The sequence below is a fragment of the Perna viridis genome, chromosome 5 (assembly GCF_037379345.1).
Source record: "Perna viridis isolate PV_CMFRI_1.1 ecotype Kerala chromosome 5, ASM3737934v1, whole genome shotgun sequence".
In the NCBI taxonomy this organism is placed as follows: Eukaryota; Metazoa; Mollusca; class Bivalvia; order Mytilida; family Mytilidae; genus Perna; species Perna viridis.
The window spans coordinates 1,604,985-1,628,985 of record NC_142449.1 but is presented as its reverse complement, the minus strand read 5'-3'; the positions used below and the strand labels follow the sequence as shown (position 1 = coordinate 1,628,985).

The 24,001-nt window shown below is 34.1% G+C and overlaps 1 protein-coding gene, 1 long non-coding RNA gene and 1 pseudogene across 3 annotated transcripts; 2 read left to right on the top strand and 1 right to left on the bottom strand.

Moving 5' to 3' along the window:
• The first annotated feature begins 3,157 nt into the window (after positions 1 to 3,157).
• LOC148615553 (uncharacterized) lies at positions 3,158 to 8,106 on the top strand (annotated as a pseudogene).
• Positions 8,107 to 8,464: 358 nt separating this feature from the next.
• LOC148615552 (D-aspartate oxidase-like) lies at positions 8,465 to 19,592 on the top strand. The gene is made up of 10 exons (XM_088581903.1): positions 8,465 to 8,849; positions 11,503 to 11,623; positions 12,419 to 12,489; positions 12,978 to 13,043; positions 14,124 to 14,178; positions 15,224 to 15,325; positions 17,816 to 17,877; positions 18,617 to 18,734; positions 19,089 to 19,187; positions 19,427 to 19,592. Exons 1-10 carry the CDS (start codon positions 8,641 to 8,643, stop codon positions 19,544 to 19,546), a joined length of 1,023 nt encoding a protein of 340 aa, XP_088438029.1. The 5' UTR covers positions 8,465 to 8,640; the 3' UTR covers positions 19,547 to 19,592.
• LOC148615551 (uncharacterized) lies at positions 14,844 to 22,551 on the bottom strand. Of its 2 annotated transcripts, none has more exons than XR_015922010.1 (3): positions 22,330 to 22,551; positions 15,948 to 16,016; positions 14,844 to 15,353 (listed from the first exon to the last, which is right to left on the bottom strand). It is a non-coding gene; the product is annotated as an uncharacterized LOC148615551 (long non-coding RNA). The 2 variants fall into 2 exon arrangements; XR_015922009.1 differs by lacking the exon at positions 22,330 to 22,551 and adding an exon at positions 16,327 to 16,685.
• Between the last annotated feature and the right edge of the window lie 1,450 nt (positions 22,552 to 24,001).

The following is a 24,001-nucleotide window of genomic DNA, read 5'->3' as shown; positions in this document are numbered from 1 at the left end:
TCAAGATTTCGTCCAAAAAAATGCCATTTTTGGGGTATTGCACCCCTATGGATCCTCGACTGTACCGTACCCAATAGATTTTACCGAAGACACGGCGAGTGTTCCCAACATATTTTAAAAAAATGTAAAATGTTCTGCTATTTTATTTAAATATATACAGACACCCATCCTCCCAAGTCATGGTTTTGAGTCCATCCTCGCCCCCTCAAACGAGAGAGCGAGGGTGGACTCAAAACTCTGACTTGGGAGGATGATAGACACCATAAATATTAGATAATTTCATTTGATTGGTAAAGTAATATTTTTCATGTCTAAGCGTTATTTTTGTATATTATCTCTATATAAAATATAAACATTTTTTTTTTATTTCAGCCTAAACCACTTATTGTAATTGTGTTGGAGTTAGGCGGACGCTTGGAAGCTCGAGCTTCCACATAGTTTTGTCTAAAAATATATATATATAAAAGGGGCGGTTGTTTACTTCTTGTCTGCTGGTAAAGGTAACATATATATGTACTGTTGCCCCTATATGTCTTACCACATGAATAGTTAATATCAAACAGTACCAGTTTTAATTAAATAACACTATAACAAATAAAGTTGAAAGGTTACAGACCACCAATTCAACCAATGAGCATTTGGAACGTACGCAAAAATAGTCCTACGCAGAAATTACCCCTGTTCCTCATAGTGCTGTGAAAAAAGTTCTCATCTTATTTAAAAAATTTAAACAGTTTCTGAAAGGAAAAACATTTCTGTACATTTTATAGGTGCATTTTGCTTCTTGTGATGTGAAGCCTAATCTCCATAATGATTTTTAAATATACCCCTATCTTGTGAAAACACTGGGATTTCCCATGCTATTTATAGACCCTTCACTTCCGGTGACCAGTACTGCACTGCAAGTCTGCTAACCCCACATGCCATTCTGAGGATTGTGAGCTGACATATGTAGAATCATGCTGATATATAGTCCTCTGCAGGTTAAAGTTAAGGTAAAGTCCAGAGAAGCCATTGAATATTGTGAAATTAGCATAGAAGCCTATGGAAAGTGGAATTAGTGGTTTTTAGCCTGAAAACGACAGCATTTTCCGTATATCCGTTACACCCTTCATTTCGTGCATTATAAAGCTACGACATCGTTGCTTCTAGCAGGTAATCGAGTTAATTCGACTTGTGGATGTAAACCACTAAAATTCCCAAAAATCTTTCGTATCACAGTTTTAGCCAATCATTTGCACAATATGAGAGATGCTGACTATCAGATGACTATTCTTATACTTGGTTTAATTTTCATTTTCGTGCTAACATACTTACTCAAAACTGTCAGACCTGGTTTGCACTCATATGTGGTATTTGTAATTCATGACGGGATGTGGGGTTCCTTAACGCCCTGGCTATCATTTGGGGTCTCTCACGGACGGTGTAATGCATTGAAGCGTTCACACAGTCCCCTGGCATAGTCATAGCCGTGAATGTGGATCATCACGTTCATTCATTCAATTCATTAACTGCATTACCAGGTGATTTAATGTCGATCCGTGACCTAGTGATCCAATTTGTGATCTGCACGCTTATATTGTACAGCATATAGTGTAATATAGCAAGTTAATTTATTTGATTTGTCGAATTTAGGTCGTTCTGTCTGACTCTAATTTGACCTTTATCTTAATCACTGAGAATGCACGTGTGAAAGATCTATAACATAATGATGTGTTGGTCGATCAATATCTGGTTAACCATGCAATGAATCAGATGGCTTTTGTCTCATTTTAATATAACGGTTCCCCACTATTTTACAATGGCGACGAGCGAAAAGTTCTCAGATTAATTAACTATTGGATTAATTAATAACATTGATTAGTTACACAAATATAGTTATGGCATCCTCGATACCAACTTGTCCGTCATTCAATGCTCATGATTTACCGTGGAAAAAGTGGTCAAATCGTCTAGAAAATTTTGTTGGCATGGATATCAAAGATAAAAAACGTCAACGTGGATTGCTACTACACTATGCGGAAGAAGAGGTGAACAAGATATTTGATACACTTGCGGATACGGGTGAAGACTATGCTGCAGCTAAAACAAAGCTTACAGACTACTTTTCGCACAAAAAGAACACTCAGTATGAAATCTACAAATTTAGACAAGCAAAGCAAGGGTCTGACGAAAGTATAGATGGATATCACCCGTCTAAGACAGCTCGCAACGAACTGTGAATTCCATATACAGACCGCGAAGTGAAATCACAAATTATACAAGGATGTTCATCAACACGTTTGAGAAGAAAAGCATTACGGGAGGATACTACACTCGATCAACTATTGATTTCTGCAAGAGCTCTCGAACTATCCAACGCCAAGCAAACGAAATCGAATAAACCTAATCGAATGAACAAACCAATGCTTTACAGAAGAAAACGGTGCGTAAATACCAGAAACAACACCGAAAAACTAGTGAAAATACTGAACATCGAACCAAACAATGTTTCAATTGCGGAGGACAATATCTACACGCAGATAGCAAGTGTCCGGCAAAAGGAAAAACGTGCTCTAAATGTAATAAGAGAAATCATTTCGCAAGGATGTGCCGTTCGAAAGCAAAATCAACAAGGTATGTCAATCAGGTAGACAGTTGTGATAAGACAGTAATTACTGATGAAAGTTCAGATGGTGAATATGTGTTTGGATTATCTGTGATAGGACAGTGTTTAGACATTATTAAATTGTTATTTTTGAGAAAGGGAGGAATGTGTAATGACTTTAAGAATTAATATTGTTCATGTTAAATATAAATTGAAGTATATGCATGTACAGGTATAAAACAACCAAAATGGGGAAGTAAAAGAACATGTTATGAAAAACAACAAGTAACAAGAAATAAGCAAGTCAAAGGAAATACCTGGAGGACAGAAATACTTGTACACAAAAAAGAAATGGGCGGGTAAACTGGACACATAGAATGTTTATGTCCATATTCACATTGATCGATGGATGTGTCTTATATAATTGAATAGTATATATATTTGAACATGTTGTATATTCAGAGAGCTCGCTTTTACTCTTGTAATAAACGTTACAGTCAGTTTTACACGTCTTTGGAATTATAAATCCGTGCCAGACTCTACCACATATCATGAATTATTAATGCGGTAAGCCAACCTAAGATAACTGTCAAAATCAATACCACTGAGGTCAACGTACTCGTAGATACCGGAAGCAGCATAAATGTTATTAATGAAGAAACATTTAACTGTATGAAAATAAAACCGTAACTGTCAATTGCCAAAACGAAAGTATTTGCATATGGTTCAAAAATGAATTTTAATTTCAAAGGCAGGTTCGAACCCACCATTGAATCTCGCAATAAATCCACGACGGCAACATTTTATGTCTCTGAAGGTTCAGCAGGTAACTTATTATGTTACGGCACTTCGCTGGAACTAGAGATTGTGCCCGTTGTTGCGAAGGTTGGTAAAGAAAGTAAGAGTGACAAGCTTTGTAGACAATATCAAGATATTTTTCACGGTCTCGGAAAGCTTAAGAATACACAAGTCAAGATACATATTGATGAATCTATTAAACCTGTTGTACAACCGCATCGACGAATTCCGTTTCATGTTCGAAAGCAAGTGGAAAAAGAGCTGGAAAGATTCGAACGTTTAGATATCATTGAGAAAGTAGAAGGCCCGACGCCATGAGTGTCTCCATTGTAGTAGCGCCTGAACCAAAAAGTCTTGGTGAAATACGCATATGTGTTAATATGAGATTACCGAATAATGCGATTCAAAGGGAACGCCATATCACGCCAACGATGGACGATTTAATCGTAGATTTGAACGGAGCAAAAGTTTTTCGTAAGCTAGATTTACTAAACGGTTATCATCAGTTAGAATTGACTGACGAATCGCGTAATATAACAAACTTTTACCACGCATGGTGGTCTGAGACGGTATGAACGGTTTTGTTGGAGCTACTAGTGCTGCCGAAAATTTCAAAATACTCTCTCGACCGCACTAGAAGGTTTAACAGGTGTCCGGAATATGTCAGATGACATAGTCGTTTACGGATCTACACAAGAAGAGCATGACTCACCCCTAGAGCAGCTATTCAAACGATTACGTGAAAAGGGGCTGACTATAAACAAATGGAAATGTGAATTCAACAAGAACAAGTTGGAATCTTACGGACATATCTTTGGATCAGATGGTATTTCTGCCTGTCCGAAGAAAATTGAGTCGATAAGAAACGCACCTGTACCTACAAATGTGTCTGAGGTACGCAGCTTTCTTGCAATGACGAACTATGTTTGAAGATTCATTCCAGATTATTCTACAATTACAGAATCTTTACGATCGTTAACAAAGAAGGAAAATCTGTGGAAGTGGTCACAGGAACAAGAATCGTTTGATCATCTAAAGAATGAACTGACAAATAAACGAACTATGGCTTATTTCCATCCACGAAAATCCACAGTGCTCATAGTTGATGCAAGTCCAGTAGGGGTAGCCGCTTAATTAACGTAAGATGGTAGGGTAAATGCTTACGCAAGCCGTGCATTAACCGACGTTGAACAGCGCTATAGTCAAACTGAAAGAGAAGCGTTAGCGATAGTCTGGTCAATCGAACATTTTCATTTATATCTGTAAGGACATCACTTTGCTCTGATCACAAATCGCCTTCCTCTGGAATGCATATTTAACAATCCGAAGTCTAAGCCACCTGCTCGAATTCAGCGATGGAGATTACGATTGCAAGCGTATGACTTTAAAGTTCAATATAAATCTGGAAAGTCGAACGCAGCAGCTTACATGCCAAGGCATCCGAATCGTCACACTAAAATCAATGATCCCTCTGATATTGCCGAGGATTATGTGAATTACATATCTACGAATGCTGTACCGAAAGTGATGACTTTGACCGAAATAGCTACAGCAACTGAAAGTGATTCCGATTTATTGCTAGTTATAAAAGAGTAATCAAGGGAACCAAGGTTATAGAGATAATCAAACGAATGTAATCCAGGGACAAAGACCAGACATGGAAAACAGACATACACAACAAAGAACAGAAAGTAACTAAAATCATACATACAAAGTAACAAAAGCAAATGAGCAACTCGGACTCCACTAAAAACTGGGAGCATGGACCAGGTGCACCGGTAGGGTAAGCATCCTCTGCTTTTCTAGAAAACCCCGTCGAGTTGCTCATAAAAAGTCAAGTCCGGGGTAGACAAACGAGGAAAGGAAAACTATGACCCGTTGAATAAATCAGTTTTCATGTTGCAGATGGATACACCAAAAAAAATGCGAAATCTGGAAGTTGGGACAAATCTTACAAAAATTCTACGCTAGATACCTTTGCTCGACTGGAAAATGAGTTAAACACAGGCAACATAAATTCAGATATCGAATTTCTGATACACGACAACCGAATTGTTATTCCGAAAGTGTTACAGGAGGAAGTGTTTGCCATAGCTCACGAAGGCCACCAGGGCATAGTAAGAACAAAACAGTTATTACGAGAAAAGGTATATTTTCCTGGAATCGACAAATTTGTTGAGGACAAATGTGAACTGCATACCGTGTCTTGCAGCAACTCCAGCAAAGACAACTGAACCGTTAGTTATGTCTCCATTACCGGAAACCAAATGGGCTAACGTTAGTATCGATTTTGGAGGTCAGTTCCCGAATGGATACTACATCATGGTCATCATGGATGAATATACTCGCTTCCCTGTCGTAGAGACTCTGACAAGCGTATCGTCGAAATCAGTCATTCCGTTGATTGATAAGGTGTTTTCTATCTTTGGAATTCCGAACGTTGTAAAAAAACCGATAACAGAAGTCCGTTTCAAGGTCAAGAATTCAAGAAATTTGCAAAGTACATGGGATTTGCACACAGAAAAATTACTCCGCTATGGCCTCAAGGAAACGCTGAGTGTGAACGTTTTATGCGAAATATAGGCAAAACGATACGTGCCTCACATGCAGAAAATAAGAACTGGAAACCGGACATGTATAATTTTCTATGAAATTACCGAGCAACTTCACATGCGACAACAGGAAAGTCACCATCCGAACTAATGTTTTGTAAGAGTAATCAAGGGAACCAAGGTTATAGCGGTAATCAAAAGAATGTAATCCAGGGACAAAGACCAGACACGGAAAACAGACATACACAACAAAGAACATAAAGTAACCAAAACCATACATACAAAGCAACAAAAGTATGTGAGCAACGCGGACCCCATTAAAAACTGGGAGCATGGACCAGGTGCACCGGTATGATAAGCGTCCCCTGCTTTTCTAGAAACACCCGCCGAGTTGCTCATAAAAAGTCAAGTCGGGGTAGACAAACGAGGAAAGGAAAACTATGACCCGTTGAATAAATCATACTTAAGTTTTAAAAATTTATATTTCGAGAACCGGAAGTTGTAGAGACTTGGGATCTTCATCAAATGATCTTTGGTCTATGTGACCTTTCATTTGCACCCAAGGTCAAAGGTCACAGAGTGCTAGTTTTTTCCCTTTCAATATTTACTTTGGCACGGTCCTGTTGAGTCATCTTTCAAGATATCATTGCAAAATTTTAACCATCGATAGACCTTTCTTAGGACTTTTACAGAATAATCCCATGAAAAATTTCATTATCCATTGTAGAATTTATCTCCCGTTTATTATCGTCTTATCTTATATGGTTAATAGGTCCCCCGAACTCATTTTTCAGGATATCATTATCATACTTGGTGAACATGTAGATGTCATCATGTTCTATTAGAAAATGACCCTGCTAAGGATTTCATTATCATCATTAAGTTGTATCCCCTTAAAACAATTTATTTCAATCCCTCATATCTTGAAAATCATAATTGGTAGAATCAATCTAAAAACTGTTTCATGTACACAAGAAGAAGACCTAATGAATAAACATAAACATGTATTTATTATCAAACCATACAGGAGTTATATCCCATGAAATATCATACTTAAGTTTTTAAAATTTATATTTCGAGAACCAGAAGTTGTAGAAACATGGGACCTTCATCAATGATCTTTGGTCCATGTGACCTTTCATTTGCATTCAAGGTCAAAGTTCATAGAGTGCTAGAAAGCCTTCTCACTGCAAACTACAGGCCTTGATATTGAGAAAACAATAAGAGATAAGTGCATACATACAGCGTATGAAATGACCCTCTCGATAAGGCCTACATTTTGAGACAAAATTTACAACTGTCAGACCGTCTGTTCAAAAGTTATGACAATTTAAATGTTTTGCAGAATCCGGTTTGTGACCTTGACATATTTGTATGACCTAGACCGTGTTAGATTTATCAAGGTCAGGTAATTCTAAGATATATGGTGGTAGTTTCATGTCTACGACTTCCGGTTCTGGAGTTTGTTATTGCATCATATGTTAATAATCATTGGGCTCAAAATGAGCTCCAAAATTGCCCAAATTATTTTGTAATTTTGTTGTATATGTTCTGCAAATTATCATACAGTTTTCAGATTTGACATATCATGTCTAGTTTTGGATCTATTGAAATTTGAAGTTTTGAGAGTGGGGATATATATTTTAAAATCCACAGCAGGCACACAAATGGTCATTCCACAGAATGAAAGTTCTGCACAAGTACAACTGTTCACAAAATACCAAGCACCAATATGAAAAACCAATGTTTCTACAACAACTTAATTTTTTTTAAATATTTTCCAATGGTTTGATATATTTCATCAATACCTATTTATAGATTTGATATTGCATGAATTTTTTCAACTTTGTCGAAGGGGGTCATGTGATATATCATTTTGAAGGTCTAAATGAGCACATTCCAAAAATCAGAGTTTCAATCATGATAAATAATAGGGTCATTAAGTGCAAAAATTTAAAATTCTTAAAGGGTGAGGTTGTTGCATATCAAATGAAAGGTCTTTACGCGTACATCCGAAATATCGATGTTTTGTCTCGAAATAAGTGACTTGGTGAGGTCAATGAGTGCAAAACTTAAGTTGTTTATATAGTTAGGTTGTCGTATATCAAATTAAAGGTCATAATGTGTACATCTCGAATTTCAATTTATTTATATAGAAAAAAGAACCAAGTTGGGGTTAATAAGTGCAAAATTCTAAAGTGCACAGAAAGTACGGTTGTTGTATATCTAAAGAAAGGTCCTCGAGTTGACATTACAAAAGTCACGATGGGAACATCGACAATTGCATTTGATAAGGTCACCAGGTGCAAAAACTCAAACTGTTGTAGATGTTTTAATATGTATATTACAAAGAGAAAGTTTTAAAGGGAAAGACCTTTCAAATGTTTAACAAACAACTGACATACTAGTTTTCAGTTGGTGATTAGTTCACGCATCAAGTAGAAATATTATATCATTTTGAATAATGTAATGCCGTGTTTACAACGATTTATTGATTGTAAACCTGTATGAACATAACGCGCATTGAACTACACACAAAGTATGCGGAAGTTAATTGGATTTCTTCCAGTGCATCAGCAGTATAAGTAATGATTGAACAATATGTGTACACAACATGATTTACAGGATATTGTAAATACGGTTATATAGTTTCATACAACCACATGATCAAACAACATGTATATCTATAAATAATCAAAAGGTATGAGTCGGCAGGTAGCAAAAAAGTCAGTGGTAATTCTTGGGGCTGGCGTAGTCGGTCTCTCAACAGCAGTTAATGTTCAGAACTACTACCCAGATCTGGAGGTGACTATTATTGCTGACAAGTTTGATGTAGACACAACAAGTGATGGTGCAGCAGGAATATTCAGACCTAGTAGTAAAAAGACTTCTGGAGATGCCGCAATAATTAGGTACGTGAAATTTGTGACAAATGCATGCTTTTTGTGTAGAAAATGTGTATCATCTTTCAAGACGCGACATAAAATGTCAGATACATTCAACTTCCGGTTTTGTAATGGCGGGTAGAAAAATTTGCTCGTAGCAAAAACACTAACCTGTGGTTTAAAGAGCATTTTTTTTATGTTTTAAGAGGCGACGTTAGACATTAAACACAATAGTAAGCTCCTGTCAATTTCATCCCATAATCTTGCAACTCAACGCTCGAAATTTCAACACGAAAGAAATGGCCACCTGTGGTGACGATCTAGCTGTGAAACGTAGCTCTAACCATTTTTTGTATTTTCTTAACGTTAGATCGCAAAATCAAAAAAAAAAAAAAGATCAAGAGCTACGATTTCGCAGCTAGTGACGATCAGGCATGGTTACAAAGAGTAATCAAGGGAACCAAGGTTATAGCTGTAATCAAAAGAATGTAATCCAGGGACAAAGACCAGACACGGAAAACAGACATACACAACAAAGAACATAAAGTAACCAAAACCATACATACAAAGCAACAAAAGTATGTGAGCAACTCGGACTCCACTAAAAACTGGGAGCATGGACCAGGTGTACCGGTAGGGTAAGCGTCCTCTGCTTTTCTGGAAATACCCGCCGAGTTGCTCATAAAAAGTCAAGTCCGGGGTAGACAAAGGAGGAAAGGAAAACTATGACCCGTTGAATAAATCTGTTTTCATGGTGCTGATGGATACACCATAACGATCCACGAGTTCATGATGACGACCATAAAACTTCTGTAGTGATGACTTTAATCTTGTAGCAACATAACCCTATTCCAGAAGCCTATTTGTTAAGAGTTCTAGCGAAAAATCGCAAAATCTCATCTAAGAATGGATAAAATAGAAAAAGAATATCCAAAAAGAATACTCCCTAAAAGACTAAACACCAAAACTGGGAAAGCCAAAAAAAATCTTTTTGAACGCATCGATCTGACACTTCATGAAAAAGAACCCAAAATGATCACATTCCACATTACTGCTGATAGAATACAAGCATGGATAAAAACATAACGTGTTGAGATATGGGAGATATTTTAACCCATAAAAAACTAGACTTAAAAAGGAAGTTTTACCACTCGATGATATATACCAAAGACTTACATGTGAAAAACTTCATGTAAAATTTTCAAAATTCATTTTGGGTGTTCATAAAAGGTCCACAAATTTAGCAGTATTGTCAGAACTAGGTCGCTTTCCACTTCACTTTGATATTATCAAATCGATGATAAAATATCGGTATAGACTAGAAAATTTACAGTCGGACTTTCATTGCTTCAACAGGCCTATGCAGAATCTAAAAATTTGTTTAGACAAAATAAACCCTCATGGTATGGATCAATAAAATACATTATGAACATTGTTCAGGATATAAAAGATGTCTAACAAACATGACTCAATTCTCATTTGAACGAATCTCTAAACTGATCCTTTCTCAGCACTATAGAGAGACATGGTAAAGAAATTTGAGAAAGAACAGTGAAGGCAAACTTAATTTATATGCTAAAATTAAAAACAATTTTGGGCTGGAGAAATACTTATCTCAAGTAAATTTTGAGCAAAGGAGAAAAATTACAAAGCTGTGCATCTCATCTCATAGACTAGAGATAGAAACAGGGCGTTATCATAGACAAAATAGATTATGTCACAGGTGCGGCTCAGGAGAAGTAGACGATGAAGTACATTTTCTTTTTTCATGCTCATCAAATAAAAAAGAGAGAGATATACTATATGAGTTAATAATATCTACATGTCCACATTTTACTAACCTCAGTGATGAAAACAAATTGATATAGATCTTAAATTGTGAAAACTCTATTATTTTATCTGGTTTAAGTAATCTTGTTATATCAAATGGTGTTTAAATTATAATTTTTCTTTTTTTCTTTTTGTTTATGTTATTTATTATTATTATTTTTTTTTATCTATCATTAATATCTTTCCATATCTTTTTCTGCTTATATTGTAATATGTAATGTAAGAATTTTTGGTCATTAAAAGCCCAGTATATGCAGATTTCATCCTTAATTTTCATACTTGAAGCCTAGAGCACCGTCCCTTGGTGTCCTTTGTCTTAAAGCAACTCAAAAAACTTGCTTCTCTGCACTGGGCACAAGGAGGCTTCTAGTGAGAATTATGTCCCCTGCATTTATTTTTTTATGCATTATTATCACTATTGCAAATAGATATGCCCTTAAGTGAATATACATTTACATTCTTTATTCATATAATAATTTGATGATCATAATTATAATCTCCATTATCATAATCCAATTTTGTAAATGAAACTGAGGTGTGCCAGTATGGTAACTAAACACTATGTGCTGATTACTATGATGTATTACTCATAATGCAAGTAAAAGCTCAAAAAATGTTACAATTATTTAGTTTGTAAATTAACTGTTGATATTATATGTTATTATATATGTTCAATCAAAACTGTTGTATGTAAAAAAATGTATTGTAATCATGCCCTTTATGGGCCCTTTATTGGTGAATAAACAGTTCTTCTTGTTATATAGTTTTATATTGACATCTTCATCCCTCCCTAGATAGATAGGAGGGCAAACACTATACTACCTAATGCAAAGAACCTTATTTACTTCAGAAATTTTTGCAAGGAGTCTTTCGCCTGGTACCACAGTATCTGGAGTTCTGAAGAGGCACCTAATGCAGGCATCCATCGGGTCAGTGGTTATATAACAGGACAGGAACCGTGTCCCGAGCAGGTAATGTTAACAGAAATTTTGATTGTTGGTTTAATCTTTTTATGTCTTCAGGATATAACAATCTTTGAGTGAATTTCCGTTACTTAAACGAAGACACCACTCGAAACACGTATGCAAGTCGAGTTAGAGTCAGAAATATGCTGAATAAGCAACTTGGCCCCAGATGGTGTTTGTTTTACAAGTGTTCCTGACGTCAGTAATTTATACATGGTCATATCAGTCATGTATTACAGGTCAAGGATATGCCAGCGTATTTTGTTACCCCGGGTTGTGTTACATTAGTTCTAATGTGTAAACTGTTATTGTATGCATTCGTATATACGTAGTCAGATAGTCCAAAACTGTCACACAACGGTTTCTTTATTGATTTATCTTCATGTCAAATTCCTACGTATCATTTCAGTATAATTTATATACCGTATATCTTTGTTATAAAAGCATTAAACTCGTACAGCCCATACATAACATAAACCTCAGACTGTAGTTCTCTAAGCGCTTCATATCCCTCACAGTCAAAAATAAAACAAAAAGGCTATTGTAGAAAACAATGTAAAATGAAATGAGAGAAAGTTTGGTTGAGTGCAACGTAAGTACGAATGTAATTGGAGTTCGAAAAAATCGAAGTAGGATGGCTGTAGAAAATTCACAGTTGAAAAAGTTTAGGACAAGCAGGGAAATAAATACGGACATATAAATTCGTATATATGTTCCTAGGATAAGTGATACGGTCATTCAATCTAATTAAGAAATGGTACTTCTATGTCTACAGAATATGACAAAGTAACAAATTTGTAGATACCTATTGAATGCTACAGCTCAAGAGAACTATCTAAGAAAGAACTGAATGAAATTCCAGGACAACCAAGGTCTGTGGTATGCTATAATTTTAGAACCACCAACGTCCTCAATGTCTATTGTAACTAAAAGTCAATGTCAGTTGTGGCGTGTTTCGTCGTGTCTATTGTACTAATTTATTTCTGTATCCTGATAAAGAAGTTTTTAGAATCAGTATTTATCTCACATTTGTATTTTATTGGCGGACTTTATAAAAATAGGAGATGTGCTGTAGGAGATGTGGTATGATTGCAAATGAGATAGTCATCCACCAAATGCCAAGCAACAAACAGTTGACCCCTATGCAGGCCCCATACGGTCTTCTGATATCAGAAAATGAACCACTACACTTTTTATTAAAAAATTGAAAACAATAACTATCGAGTGTATCAACTAATTTTCTTACCTTTGGATATGTTACGCATGTTAAGTATATGGGTGTAGCACGAACTGTTTTTATGTTCAGTTTTGGGTGTATTATACAATCCATTTTTTTCCGAAGTTTTTTTTTTAATTTTAGGTATGGTTACTTGTGCGATACTTTGATGATAGAATGTAGAAGATATTTACCATGGCTAATGAAACAGTGAGTTGAAAATTGAATTTAATTTGTGTCTGGTCACGGAAATGTTGAGGGAATCAAAAACTACTAACGAACAATCTATACTCGCGTTTTGAGAGAACTAATGTACTCACTGACAAATTCTATACTTACCAACATGTAACTAACGAACTAATGTACAAAATGTACTCACTGACAAATACTGTACATACCAACGTGTAAGTAACGATCTATTTTACTCCCTTACAAATACTATACTTACCAACGTGTAACTAACTAACTAATGTACTCACTGACAAATACTATACTTACCAACGTGTAACTAACGATCTATTGTACTCTCTAACAAATACTATACTTACCAACGTGTAACTAACGAACAAATGTACTCACTGACAAACACTTTACTTACAAACGTGTAACTAACGAACTAGTGTACTCCCTAACAAATACTATACTTACAAACGTGTAACTAACGAACTAATGTACTCACTGACAAATACTATACTTACCAACGTGTAACTAACGATCTATTGTACTCTCTAACAAATACTATACTTACCAACGTGTAACTAACGAACAAATGTACTCACTGACAAACACTTTACTTACAAACGTGTAACTAACGAACTAGTGTACTCCCTAACAAATACTATACTTACAAACGTGTAACTAACGAACTAATGTACTCACTGACAAACACTTACTTGTAAACGTGTAACTGATGAACTAGTGTACTCCCCTATAAATGCTATACTTACAAACGCGTAACTAGCGAATTCATATACAGAATTTACTAAAAAATTCATGTAACTAGCATCTGATACATATACATTTGTGTATCTATATATATATTTTGCATATGTTATCAGCTGTCTATTTTGAGATTTTGAGAACTAATAAGGCTGGTCTGTAAGTACACACGCACACATGGCAGTCCGACACAGAATTCAGTACTTAAATCGTTTGGTCCGGTGTGTTTTTGATTTTTGTACACATTGGTGGTAACTTGAAGATATGCATGTACTCGGAATTACTATATGATAAATGACAAAAGGCATAATATATTCCGAGTTCTTGTTTGCTTCATAATTTTTTCCTTAGATTTCGCAAAAACGGAGGAAAAATTCGGGGCGAGAAAATAAACGACCTGTCCCAGGTAAGCGATTATTTCTTTTATTATGGTCAAAGAGTAATCAAGGAAACCAAGATTCTAGCGGAAATCAAAAGAATGCAATCCAGGGACAAAGACCAGACATGGAAAACAGACAAACACGGCAAAGAACATAAAGTAATTAAAATAATACATACAAAGTAACAAAAGTAAATGAGCAACTCGGACTCCACTAAAAACTGGGAGCATGGACCAGGTCCATCGGTAAGGTAAATAATAAATTTTCATGTGTAAAATTTACAAAAATGGCAAATAATGTCCTAGCACCCCCATTTTTTCAGAGTAACCTCGGCTGGTACCTCTTCAAAATGTCTAGATCCGGCCATGCACTAGTGTAAGACTACACGATCAGTTTAAGCAAAATTTAGTAGGCTCAATAGCTATGAGTGAAAAACTGTCATATTTCCGTAAAATATTTATTCCGTGTGAAAGACCCCCATATATTGATTTATGTAAGTTTAAAATAGAAAGATCTATCATCAGTAAATTTCGTTTGAGTGCACATGCATTTGAAATAGAAAGGGGTTGGTACCAAAACATAGAGAGAAAAAAACGTATTTGTAGATCATGTGATAGTGGGAACATAGAGGATGAATATCACATCTTCTCGGTGTGCACCCACTTTGCACCGCAAAGAAATCAATACAGAATGAAATTGGACAACCATAATTTAATTTCTTCATCAAAACCTCACCACACACCAAGAGATATAGCATACATATTAAACAGTAGCTCTATAGAAATACTACATAGATATAACTATCAAATTCATGAGTGAATGTCGGAATCGAAGGTCAATTTTAACAGTAATTGTATTAATATATGACGTTAAAACTATAGATTAATCTGTTTGATCAGATTTACACCACTGTCACACCATGGTCATAATTTTGTGTATATGTAATGTGTATTACATTGTTCTGTTTTTGTTCATGCCATATCCATTTACTGTAAATGTGTCTGTGCAAATAAAATTGTCTATTGTCTATAATACCCTTACATAAACAATTTTACATCTTGTTGATTTCAGGTTGAAGGACAGTATGATGTCTATGTGAACTGCCTCGGTTTGGGTGCCAGGGACGTTTTTGGTGATAAGGAAATGTTTCCTGTCAGAGGACATTTGTTCAGAGTAGGTTGAATCTTTCCAGTTTTGTATGCTGAAATGAAACAACAAACGATGATTGACAAATAATGTTTATATTAGAGAGTAAAACTAGTTAATGGCCTGTTTGTCTTGCTCCCTGTCATGTAACTAGTTATCGCCCTTGTGTCACAACCTCTATTTCTAGGGGGTTGATAGAAGTAAACTAATCTCTAGGGTTCTATGCTTTATTGCCAATAAATGTTAATGCCCTATAAAATACAGTTATATTCAATACACAGCACAAGATAAATAATGGCATCATGCACATAAAGATAACATAAAAATTAACCATGTGTGAATGTATATTTTAGTACATTTACATATCATAGGAAAAATGTAACATTTGAGTAAATGTAATTTACGGCTTCATCAATCTGCTTGTGAAGCATAAACCAACTAGCTAAATATGTAGTTTGACTCCATTTGACTCCATATTCAAATGTAGCAAATTATAAGAAAGTGGTAAATTATCTAATCAAGCATATTAAAGAGCAAAACAACAGCATTAGAGTATAAGCGATTTAGTGCATACAATAAGCGTAAAAAACATAGCAAAGCAAATACATAAGCAAAGCAAAAACTCAAGAATACGAAACAATTAGCTTACCTCACATATCGTGCAAGAGGCATTTGTAAATGGTCACAGGAATAGTAAGTCTCTACTACTGTATTGTACCTGAAGTATCAAAAATCACTTATTGTATTTATAATTTAAAACAATTACTTTATGACCACAGTGTGTGATCGATTTAAAGACTTACACTTTTACTTTCGAGCGGTCCACTCGAACTGTTAAATGAATCAATCATTAATCGCTATTATTTAAGCATAGTAAAATAACATTACAGATTTGTGTGTTTAGGTAAATTATTATGAAAGTTACACAATCAATCAATCATTCATACCGGACTTTCATACGATGTAAAAATGTTCATTTCAAGACCATTAACATGCACAATTAATCTAGGAATGTTAAAGAAACTAACCTTAGTAATAGTTAAGTTGAAATCAGATGCGTATATAAGTTGAGTTGATAAGAATATAGGTTGCTAGATTCGGATGAACATAAAAACCAACATGTCCGTTCAGATACTTAGGTAAGAGTGTTCAAATGAAAAAGGAATTAACCCGCGACAATTGCCAACCAATAGATGACGAGAAAAGAAGTGCGTACTAATCAAGCACGAAAAAGAATATAGAAGATTACGACTAGCTTGCAATACAATCACCAGTTTCCGAAAGCTCGTCTGTCAATCGGTCCAAGTCAAATAGTAAAACATAATACACATTCATACAAGTCAAATATTTTATTACACAATACATAAAATATTCATATAAAACAACATTGCAGACTATTACACTTGTTTGTCGTGCTCCCTGTCACGTAACTAGTTATCGCCCCTGTCTGTCGTGCTCCCTGTCACGTAACTAGTTATCGCCCCTGTTTGTTGTGCTCCCTGTCATGTAACTAGTTATTGCCCTGTTTGTCTTGCTCTCTGTCACGTAACTTGTTACAGTTTGCTGTAATCTCAGTCAGAGGAAGATATATGTTTTAAGGTTATGTTATTGATTGAAAACGCTTTCATTGCTTTCAATAACTTCAGCTAATATAATATTATATGGCAAGCCAGAGTGGACAGAAATCAATATTTTGTAATATTAGAAAATGAATTTTTAATATTACAAAATCAATTTTAAATAGAAATTCAATTGAATTTTAATATTAAAAAAAGTGTTTTGTGATATTAGAAATCTAATTGTAATATTCATTTTCCAATATCACAAATTCCTGATAAAATATCACACATTTTGTAATATTACAAATTGAATTTGTAATATTAGAAAATGAATTTGTAATATTAGAAAACGATTTTGTAATATTAGAAAATCGGTCACATTTTTTAACATTACAAAATGATATTCTAATATTAAAAAATCGTCATTGAATATGACAAATCCATTTTCTAATATTAGAATATCAATTTCTAATATTCAAAAATTGTTTTTTAATATTAGAAATTCAATTGAATATTTAACATTAAAAATGTTTTTTTAATATTAAAAAATGTTTTGTGATATAAGAAATTTTGTAACATTAGAAAATGAATTTTTATTATTACAAAATGAATTTCTGATATTAAAAAATCTTTTCTAATATAAAAAAAAACATTTTGTGATATTAAAAATTCATTTTCTAATATTACAAAATATTGATATTTGTCCACTTTGGCTTGCCATAGTTTCCATTATATATATATATATATATATATATATATATATATATATATATATATATATATATATATGTGTGTGTGTGTGTGTGTGTGTGTGTGTGTGTGTGTGTGTGTGTGTGAATACTTTGTTCTAACTGCAGAATCACAGTGGTGTGGTTTCTTTAGTTTGTTTTAAGTATTCAGATGCAAGAATAGAATCGCCAGAATTAAATATAATATGACATTAATTGTTTCTCTGCAGGTACATGCTCCCTGGCTAAAGCATATGTACTATTTTGAAGGTGACACTTACATTTATCCAGGGTAAGTTAAGTAAATGTTACATAAGCACATCTATTAATAACACACTAAAGACAGTCATCAACTACATTATTGTTGCTAGATACTCGCTTGCAATATAGCTGGTCTCGCAGGCGGAGCAGGATATGCTTACCCTTCCGAAGTACCTGTTGTTACTCACGTTTTTTTTGTGAGAATTCATACTGCTTGTGCTTATTTATTTATTTTTTTTTTTGACGTCTTGTTTCCCGTATCCTCGGTTTTTTTTGTGTAATCTTTTTAATTTGGTTCGCTACATTGTGTATGTAGATTGTCTCTGTTTTAGTGTTCATGTTTATGCCGTGTTTTGTTTTATTTTGTCGTATTTGAATCATCCCATTACTGACGCTTGGGTATTTTTGGCTGATATTCAGCTCTATAGGGTTTGGGATATAGTTTTATCTGACCAGTCGATGTGTAACTTTTAACACTTCATTCATGGAGGTGGGAATTGTGTTTCATTTTCGGGAATTTTTTTTCAGATTTCGAGTAAAGAAAATGAATATTTTGATGTTAATAATTTAAAAAAATGTTTGTTTCTAAATTTCGAGGGAAACAATAATCTGGACATGATTTATATTTGCAAAAAGATACTGTTAGGAAAAACGATTTGATGAAGGTTAGACCTTTTCATAATAACTTTCAACAGAAAAAAACCAGATTGTCAAAAACGAAATTTTAATTAAAGGTATACCACATAGCGTCCTGTTTAATATACTTCCAGACAGGATAACGTTGTGTTGGGAGGTACCAGAGAAAAGGGACAAGAGTCAATCGAATATGATGAGAACAAATTTAAAGACGTTTTCAAGCGATGCTGTCATATGTTACCAGGCCTTAAGGTAGAGTAGTAGATTCTGACTGTTTAAAGCTTGGCCAGGTTGGGTGCCCCAGTGTATTATGTAAGAGATAAACTCGTTTATTCTATGTACAGATTATTAGCCACATTAGTAATTGATTTCATCAATCTCTACGTAAATACATGTATATAGAAATATTAAATGCTACATCTGATCCTTTACAAAAATGCTTTGGTACAGGTTTGTAAGATGCCTTTTATTTCCATGTTTTGTATTATTTAATCACTTATATTAAATTCTCTGTTTGTACTCTTTGTAGGCTAGGAATCTTGGAAAATAAAATATTTTATTCTATAGGTAAATACTCGAATATTTCATTTTGTAAATTGTTTGTAGAATGCTCCAGTAATAAGTAAGTGGGTTGGAATACGGCCACATCGGACATCACTCAGAGTCGAAACAGAGAACAAGATAGTGGGAAACAAAGTTTTAAAGGTAAAACTCCCAGTATCTTGATGCATTGGGCGTTTTTGCGAAGAAAATATTGGTAAACTCTTTACCAAAGTCAGAGGCGATTCAGGGACCCCCCTCTTTCAAAATTTCTTGATCGCCACTGCAAGTGTTGCCTATACGTTTATTTATATCTATTTAATTTGTATCTGTTGTTTATGATGTTCAGGAAAGTGCGCTGCTATTATTTAGTTCTTGTATAACTTATAGATGTTCCTTTTTAGGTAGTTCACAACATTGGCCATGGAGGTGACGGTGTAGCTCTGAGTTGGGGAACTTCAGTGAAGGCAGCGAAGCTTGTAGGCTCGATAATCTCATCAAAGATCGCTGATTCTAAGTTATGATGTTCATTGTTATTTTTAGTCTGATAAAATTGTGCAAGTTTTCTTATTTTAGTCTTGTATCTTCTTGTATTGACTGAGAATAATTGAGAGCCGCCTTGACTTTGTATTTAGTGACACTAAAAATTCACATCTTGAAAATAAATTATTAAAACCAATCGTACTCCCAGTACTGTGCTAGTAATTTTCAAGTAAAATACTTTGAAGATAATGAACTGATATCTGCTGATTTTCTGGACAAGCGAAATCAATCAACTGATTTTAATGAACTTGATGCGTAACGTGGAAATTGTGTATTTTGTGTATTTCATTAGATGAAATTCATGCACATTTATACATGCTAAAAGAGAAAAAAAACAACAAACAACCAGAATTTGAACAATAATAGATTTTTAATTGATTAATAGATTGATTATGGTTTAATGTCTGTGGTAGATATTTCATAAACAAAGTAGGACTAATCGCCAAACAGCTCAAGGTACATGTACATGCATATGTACATGTATAATGGTCTTGTGAAAACATGAAATTGTAACGACACATTAAAAATGGGTGGTGAGATCGACTCCGCTTCGTCTTCCCGGAAAACAGAGTAAACTAAATTAATCGGAATTTGCATATTGGAAGATGACCTTGTCACCATTATGGTTCTTTGTTTGTGTCTGTTTTCATTGCCAAGTCTTTATCATTGGAAAATATTATTATACATTATATCATGGTTCCCATGATTACTCTTGTAGAAACAAGTATAATATATGAGATCTGCGTGATGTATTTATGTATGTTTCTTCTAATCACACAATTATTAACAGAAAGAAGGGATCGATACGAGGCAACAAAAATGTAGGTGAAATGACTCGGTAGTTGGTATGTCGAATTCATGTGATTTTTATAACAAATTATCACAGTAATTTGGACAACACTCAATACAAACCACGAATTCTATGAACTATGGATTGATATATATATAGTAATTCAGGTTATAGGCCTTCAGGTATGGCAAGCCGTTTTCATAATGTTCGATATTTTCATATCTATTATAATACATAAGATGTCTTATATATTATATAATATATCTCAATTACAATATAAGATAAACTATATATGAATGAAGATATATACAATATAACATATCTTGTACAAAATATGAGATATCAGACATAAAATATAAGATATCTCTTTATTACTTTTTATACAAAATATTTCATATAATAAGTCCTATATTATATTTTTTATGTAAGATATCTCATATATATTATCTAAGATATCTGGTATATTATATGAGTAATATAATATATGGAGTAAATGTGAACACGCTTGCCATATGCGTGGGGTGGGGGGAGGGTGTCTTTCTTTTTTTCTTTCCTTCTGTTGTATTCTGTTCCCAATGTCTGCAGTAGCACTAAAATGGTGAACTGAATTAACAACTGAACTGATTCAAATGTCATGCATGTGCAGGAGTAAAACGATAAAGCCGTGCAGAGTCCAGTATATAACACACGAACTCACCACAGAATATACATTATTGCGAATTGTTTATAGTCTGTACTTTTAAAAATTATCTCCAGTCATCTTAAAATCGTGTGACATGCATGTACATTTTGAAAATACTATAAGCGTAAAATATCTTTTATTCACGAGGGGATCTAATGGATCTAAACCCCGGGAAATAACATATTTATAGCTTTAAAATAAAACTTTAAATCAACATATTCTTTCTCACGAATTGAACCGATGGCATATCGATTTAGAAAAGAATTCTGAAAGGAAAATCTAAAACTTCTATAGCAGCACTTCACCTGAGGGCTGATCAATCAAACACACTAAGGTTCAGAGCTTTTATACATAAGACGGCAATTTATGGCAGGATCATTCACAATATTATTTCCGGAGAAGAAAAGCTCTATAAAAAATAAGTGCAATCATAAGATATCTGGTAACCATATGTCAAATATCTACATTTCATTAATAACTATGTATACAAATTGTGTTTGGTATAATGAAATGATCCTAATTCGCTCAAATAAAAACAAAGTGTGTATGCTTACATGTTCTATATGTTTATGACTATTCGTAACTCGTGCATTGCCTACATGTATGCAATATTATTAAAATAAGAATATAATACTGATAGGAAGCTACTTCACTTACAATCACGATAGAAATGCAAAACTCCGCAATATCAGTGACTTACTAAACCAAAAGATATACTACATACAATATCAGACAAGGGTCAACATTATAGCAAAACAAAATGACAAAAAAATAGTTAAAACCACAGCAATCTAGCTTATCTTGCATCAAGGTGCAAAAGGATAAATTCGTCTTAGGGTACCTCACATTTGGCTAATTATACATATATAACATGATAATTGGATGTGAGTAAACGACCTTTAAATTACCGTAACAATTGATTTCTACTCATACAGTTAAAAATCTCATTGACCACAATTACACAATGTTATTATAAGACTGAACTGTTTAAAACTATTTAACACATACATGCCGGTGCGCTCGATTACGTACTCATTCATTCGCCAACTTATTTATAGCCTATTTAAAACCGCAATTACCCTAGTTATGCAAAAATAGTATGTTTTAGCTAAAAGCTAAGTTCAAGACGAATATATCTTATACTAGAGTAGTTTTAACATTTTAACCACATACATTCAACACGCATCTTTCATTCATCAAGCGGCACAAAAACGCACACTTACTCATACCGGATAAAACATTACTCTGTAGATTATTAGCGAAAAGTTAGCAAAGAAACAGAAGAAACTAACCTGTATTTATAAAATAGTTATCCCCAAAGAAATTAGTTTTAGCGTGAAATATCTAAATCAGTGTTCACAGTTTGAAGGCCAGGATAAGAGTGCGTGTTAGAGAATGAATAATAAGAATTTACCGCCAAAAACCCGAGAGCCAATAGAAATAGAAGAAATGTGCGGCTAACTCGACCATGAAAAATACGACAGAATTTAACAATGAAACCAATATCAACAGAACTGAATAAAATGTCTTCTGTCAACTGTCGTAACTCGTCAAGTAAAAATGAACACTTGACAAATTCAATACATATAACACTATCTTTATTCATGAAGACAAACTAAATACAAACATATTATACAATTGAAGCAATACGCAATTCACAATACAAATAGTAAAATAACAGGCTACACACTTATGCATTATTTAAAACTAATATTGGTCTGCAAAAATACCAAATATTACTAGGCAAAATTTCAGATAGAAAAAATATAACACAACTTCTTGTATCTGCACATAAGCTTAATCATCATCATCGTCATCATCATACTTTAATTCCTCTTTCACAGAGATATATATTCAACAATAGAAAGGCAAAATACACACATGACAAAATTAAACAGCTATGGAAAAAATAGAGAAGAAAAAATAAACATGAAAACGTTCAAAGCATTACTTGTTAGTTAAATCAGCTCAAAAAAGTTTTTTGAAACATTACTGATAAAATTTGCACACAGGTTAGAGAATTCTTTTAAGGATTGTTCAATTTCTGGACAATTTTCAAATATACCCTTAGTACGTCCCATCATAATATGGAGAAGTTCATCAGGGGTTTTGTTGTACAGTCCATCAAGAAAGAGGAAGGTCTGAATTCCGAAATTGTCAAGCATTGTCGTCCAAAAGTGATCCCGTAATTCTAAATTGCATTCACAGAAAAGCGTAAAGTGTTCTATTGTGTCCTTGTATTCAGAGTTGTATTTTTCACAAATTTTTGAGTCTGTCTGTGGTATACATGTCACAATTTTAGCTAAGAGGAAAGCTTTATGTAGCTCTGAGACACTTTTTTTGCCATCTTCCAGCCTCGGAAGCATGTCTGTTCTGGTTAACACACCTCAACAAAACGTTTAAAGTCATGACTGTTTTTTCATTCGTATTGTTCGTTCGCCGGTGGCATAGTTCCAAATACTGTTCCGCACTATTCTCTTCCATTCATGTTTATTGGGAAAAACTTTGAGACTAATATAGTTAACAAAGTATTCATCTAGTTCATATTTCACGAAAATCCCATGAATATCCGGTATATAACCATTCGTAGTCTTAATGTTACTGAGGAAAGTATATAGTCTATGCAAATATAACTTTTTGGTTATAGTTCCTGGAGGAAGAGAAACAAGTTTTTGGAAAAATATCAGTTTCTTTATATTAATTTCGTGATATATGTCAATGACTCCAAGTAGTGTTTCCACCATATCCGATCTGGTGCTTTGACGGAGATGCTGTATGCGTTTCAGAGAGTAGTGTTGCATACCACGCAATTTCTGCTCATCACAGGCTGTTAAAGAGGTCCATTGTTCACATCCATATAGTACTGACGTTAACACTACGGTTTTGTAAAGATGGAGGCTCGTTAATGGGTTAGTATCCATTTGTAAACCACATATTCCAAAGAGTCCGTGAAAAGCTTTACGT

What these genes read in the sequence shown, in the direction of transcription:
- LOC148615552 (XM_088581903.1), top strand. Translation starts at nt 8,641, where the DNA reads ATGAGTCGGCAGGTAGCAAAAAAGTCAGTGGTAATTCTTGGGGCTGGC. An exon ending in AGGAACCGTGTCCCGAGCAG is followed by an intron (nt 11,624 to 12,418) that starts GTAATGTTAACA and finishes ACAAATTTGTAG; the next exon opens with ATACCTATTGAATGCTACAG. An exon ending in TCAGAGGACATTTGTTCAGA is followed by an intron (nt 15,326 to 17,815) that starts GTAGGTTGAATC and finishes GTTTCTCTGCAG; the next exon opens with GTACATGCTCCCTGGCTAAA.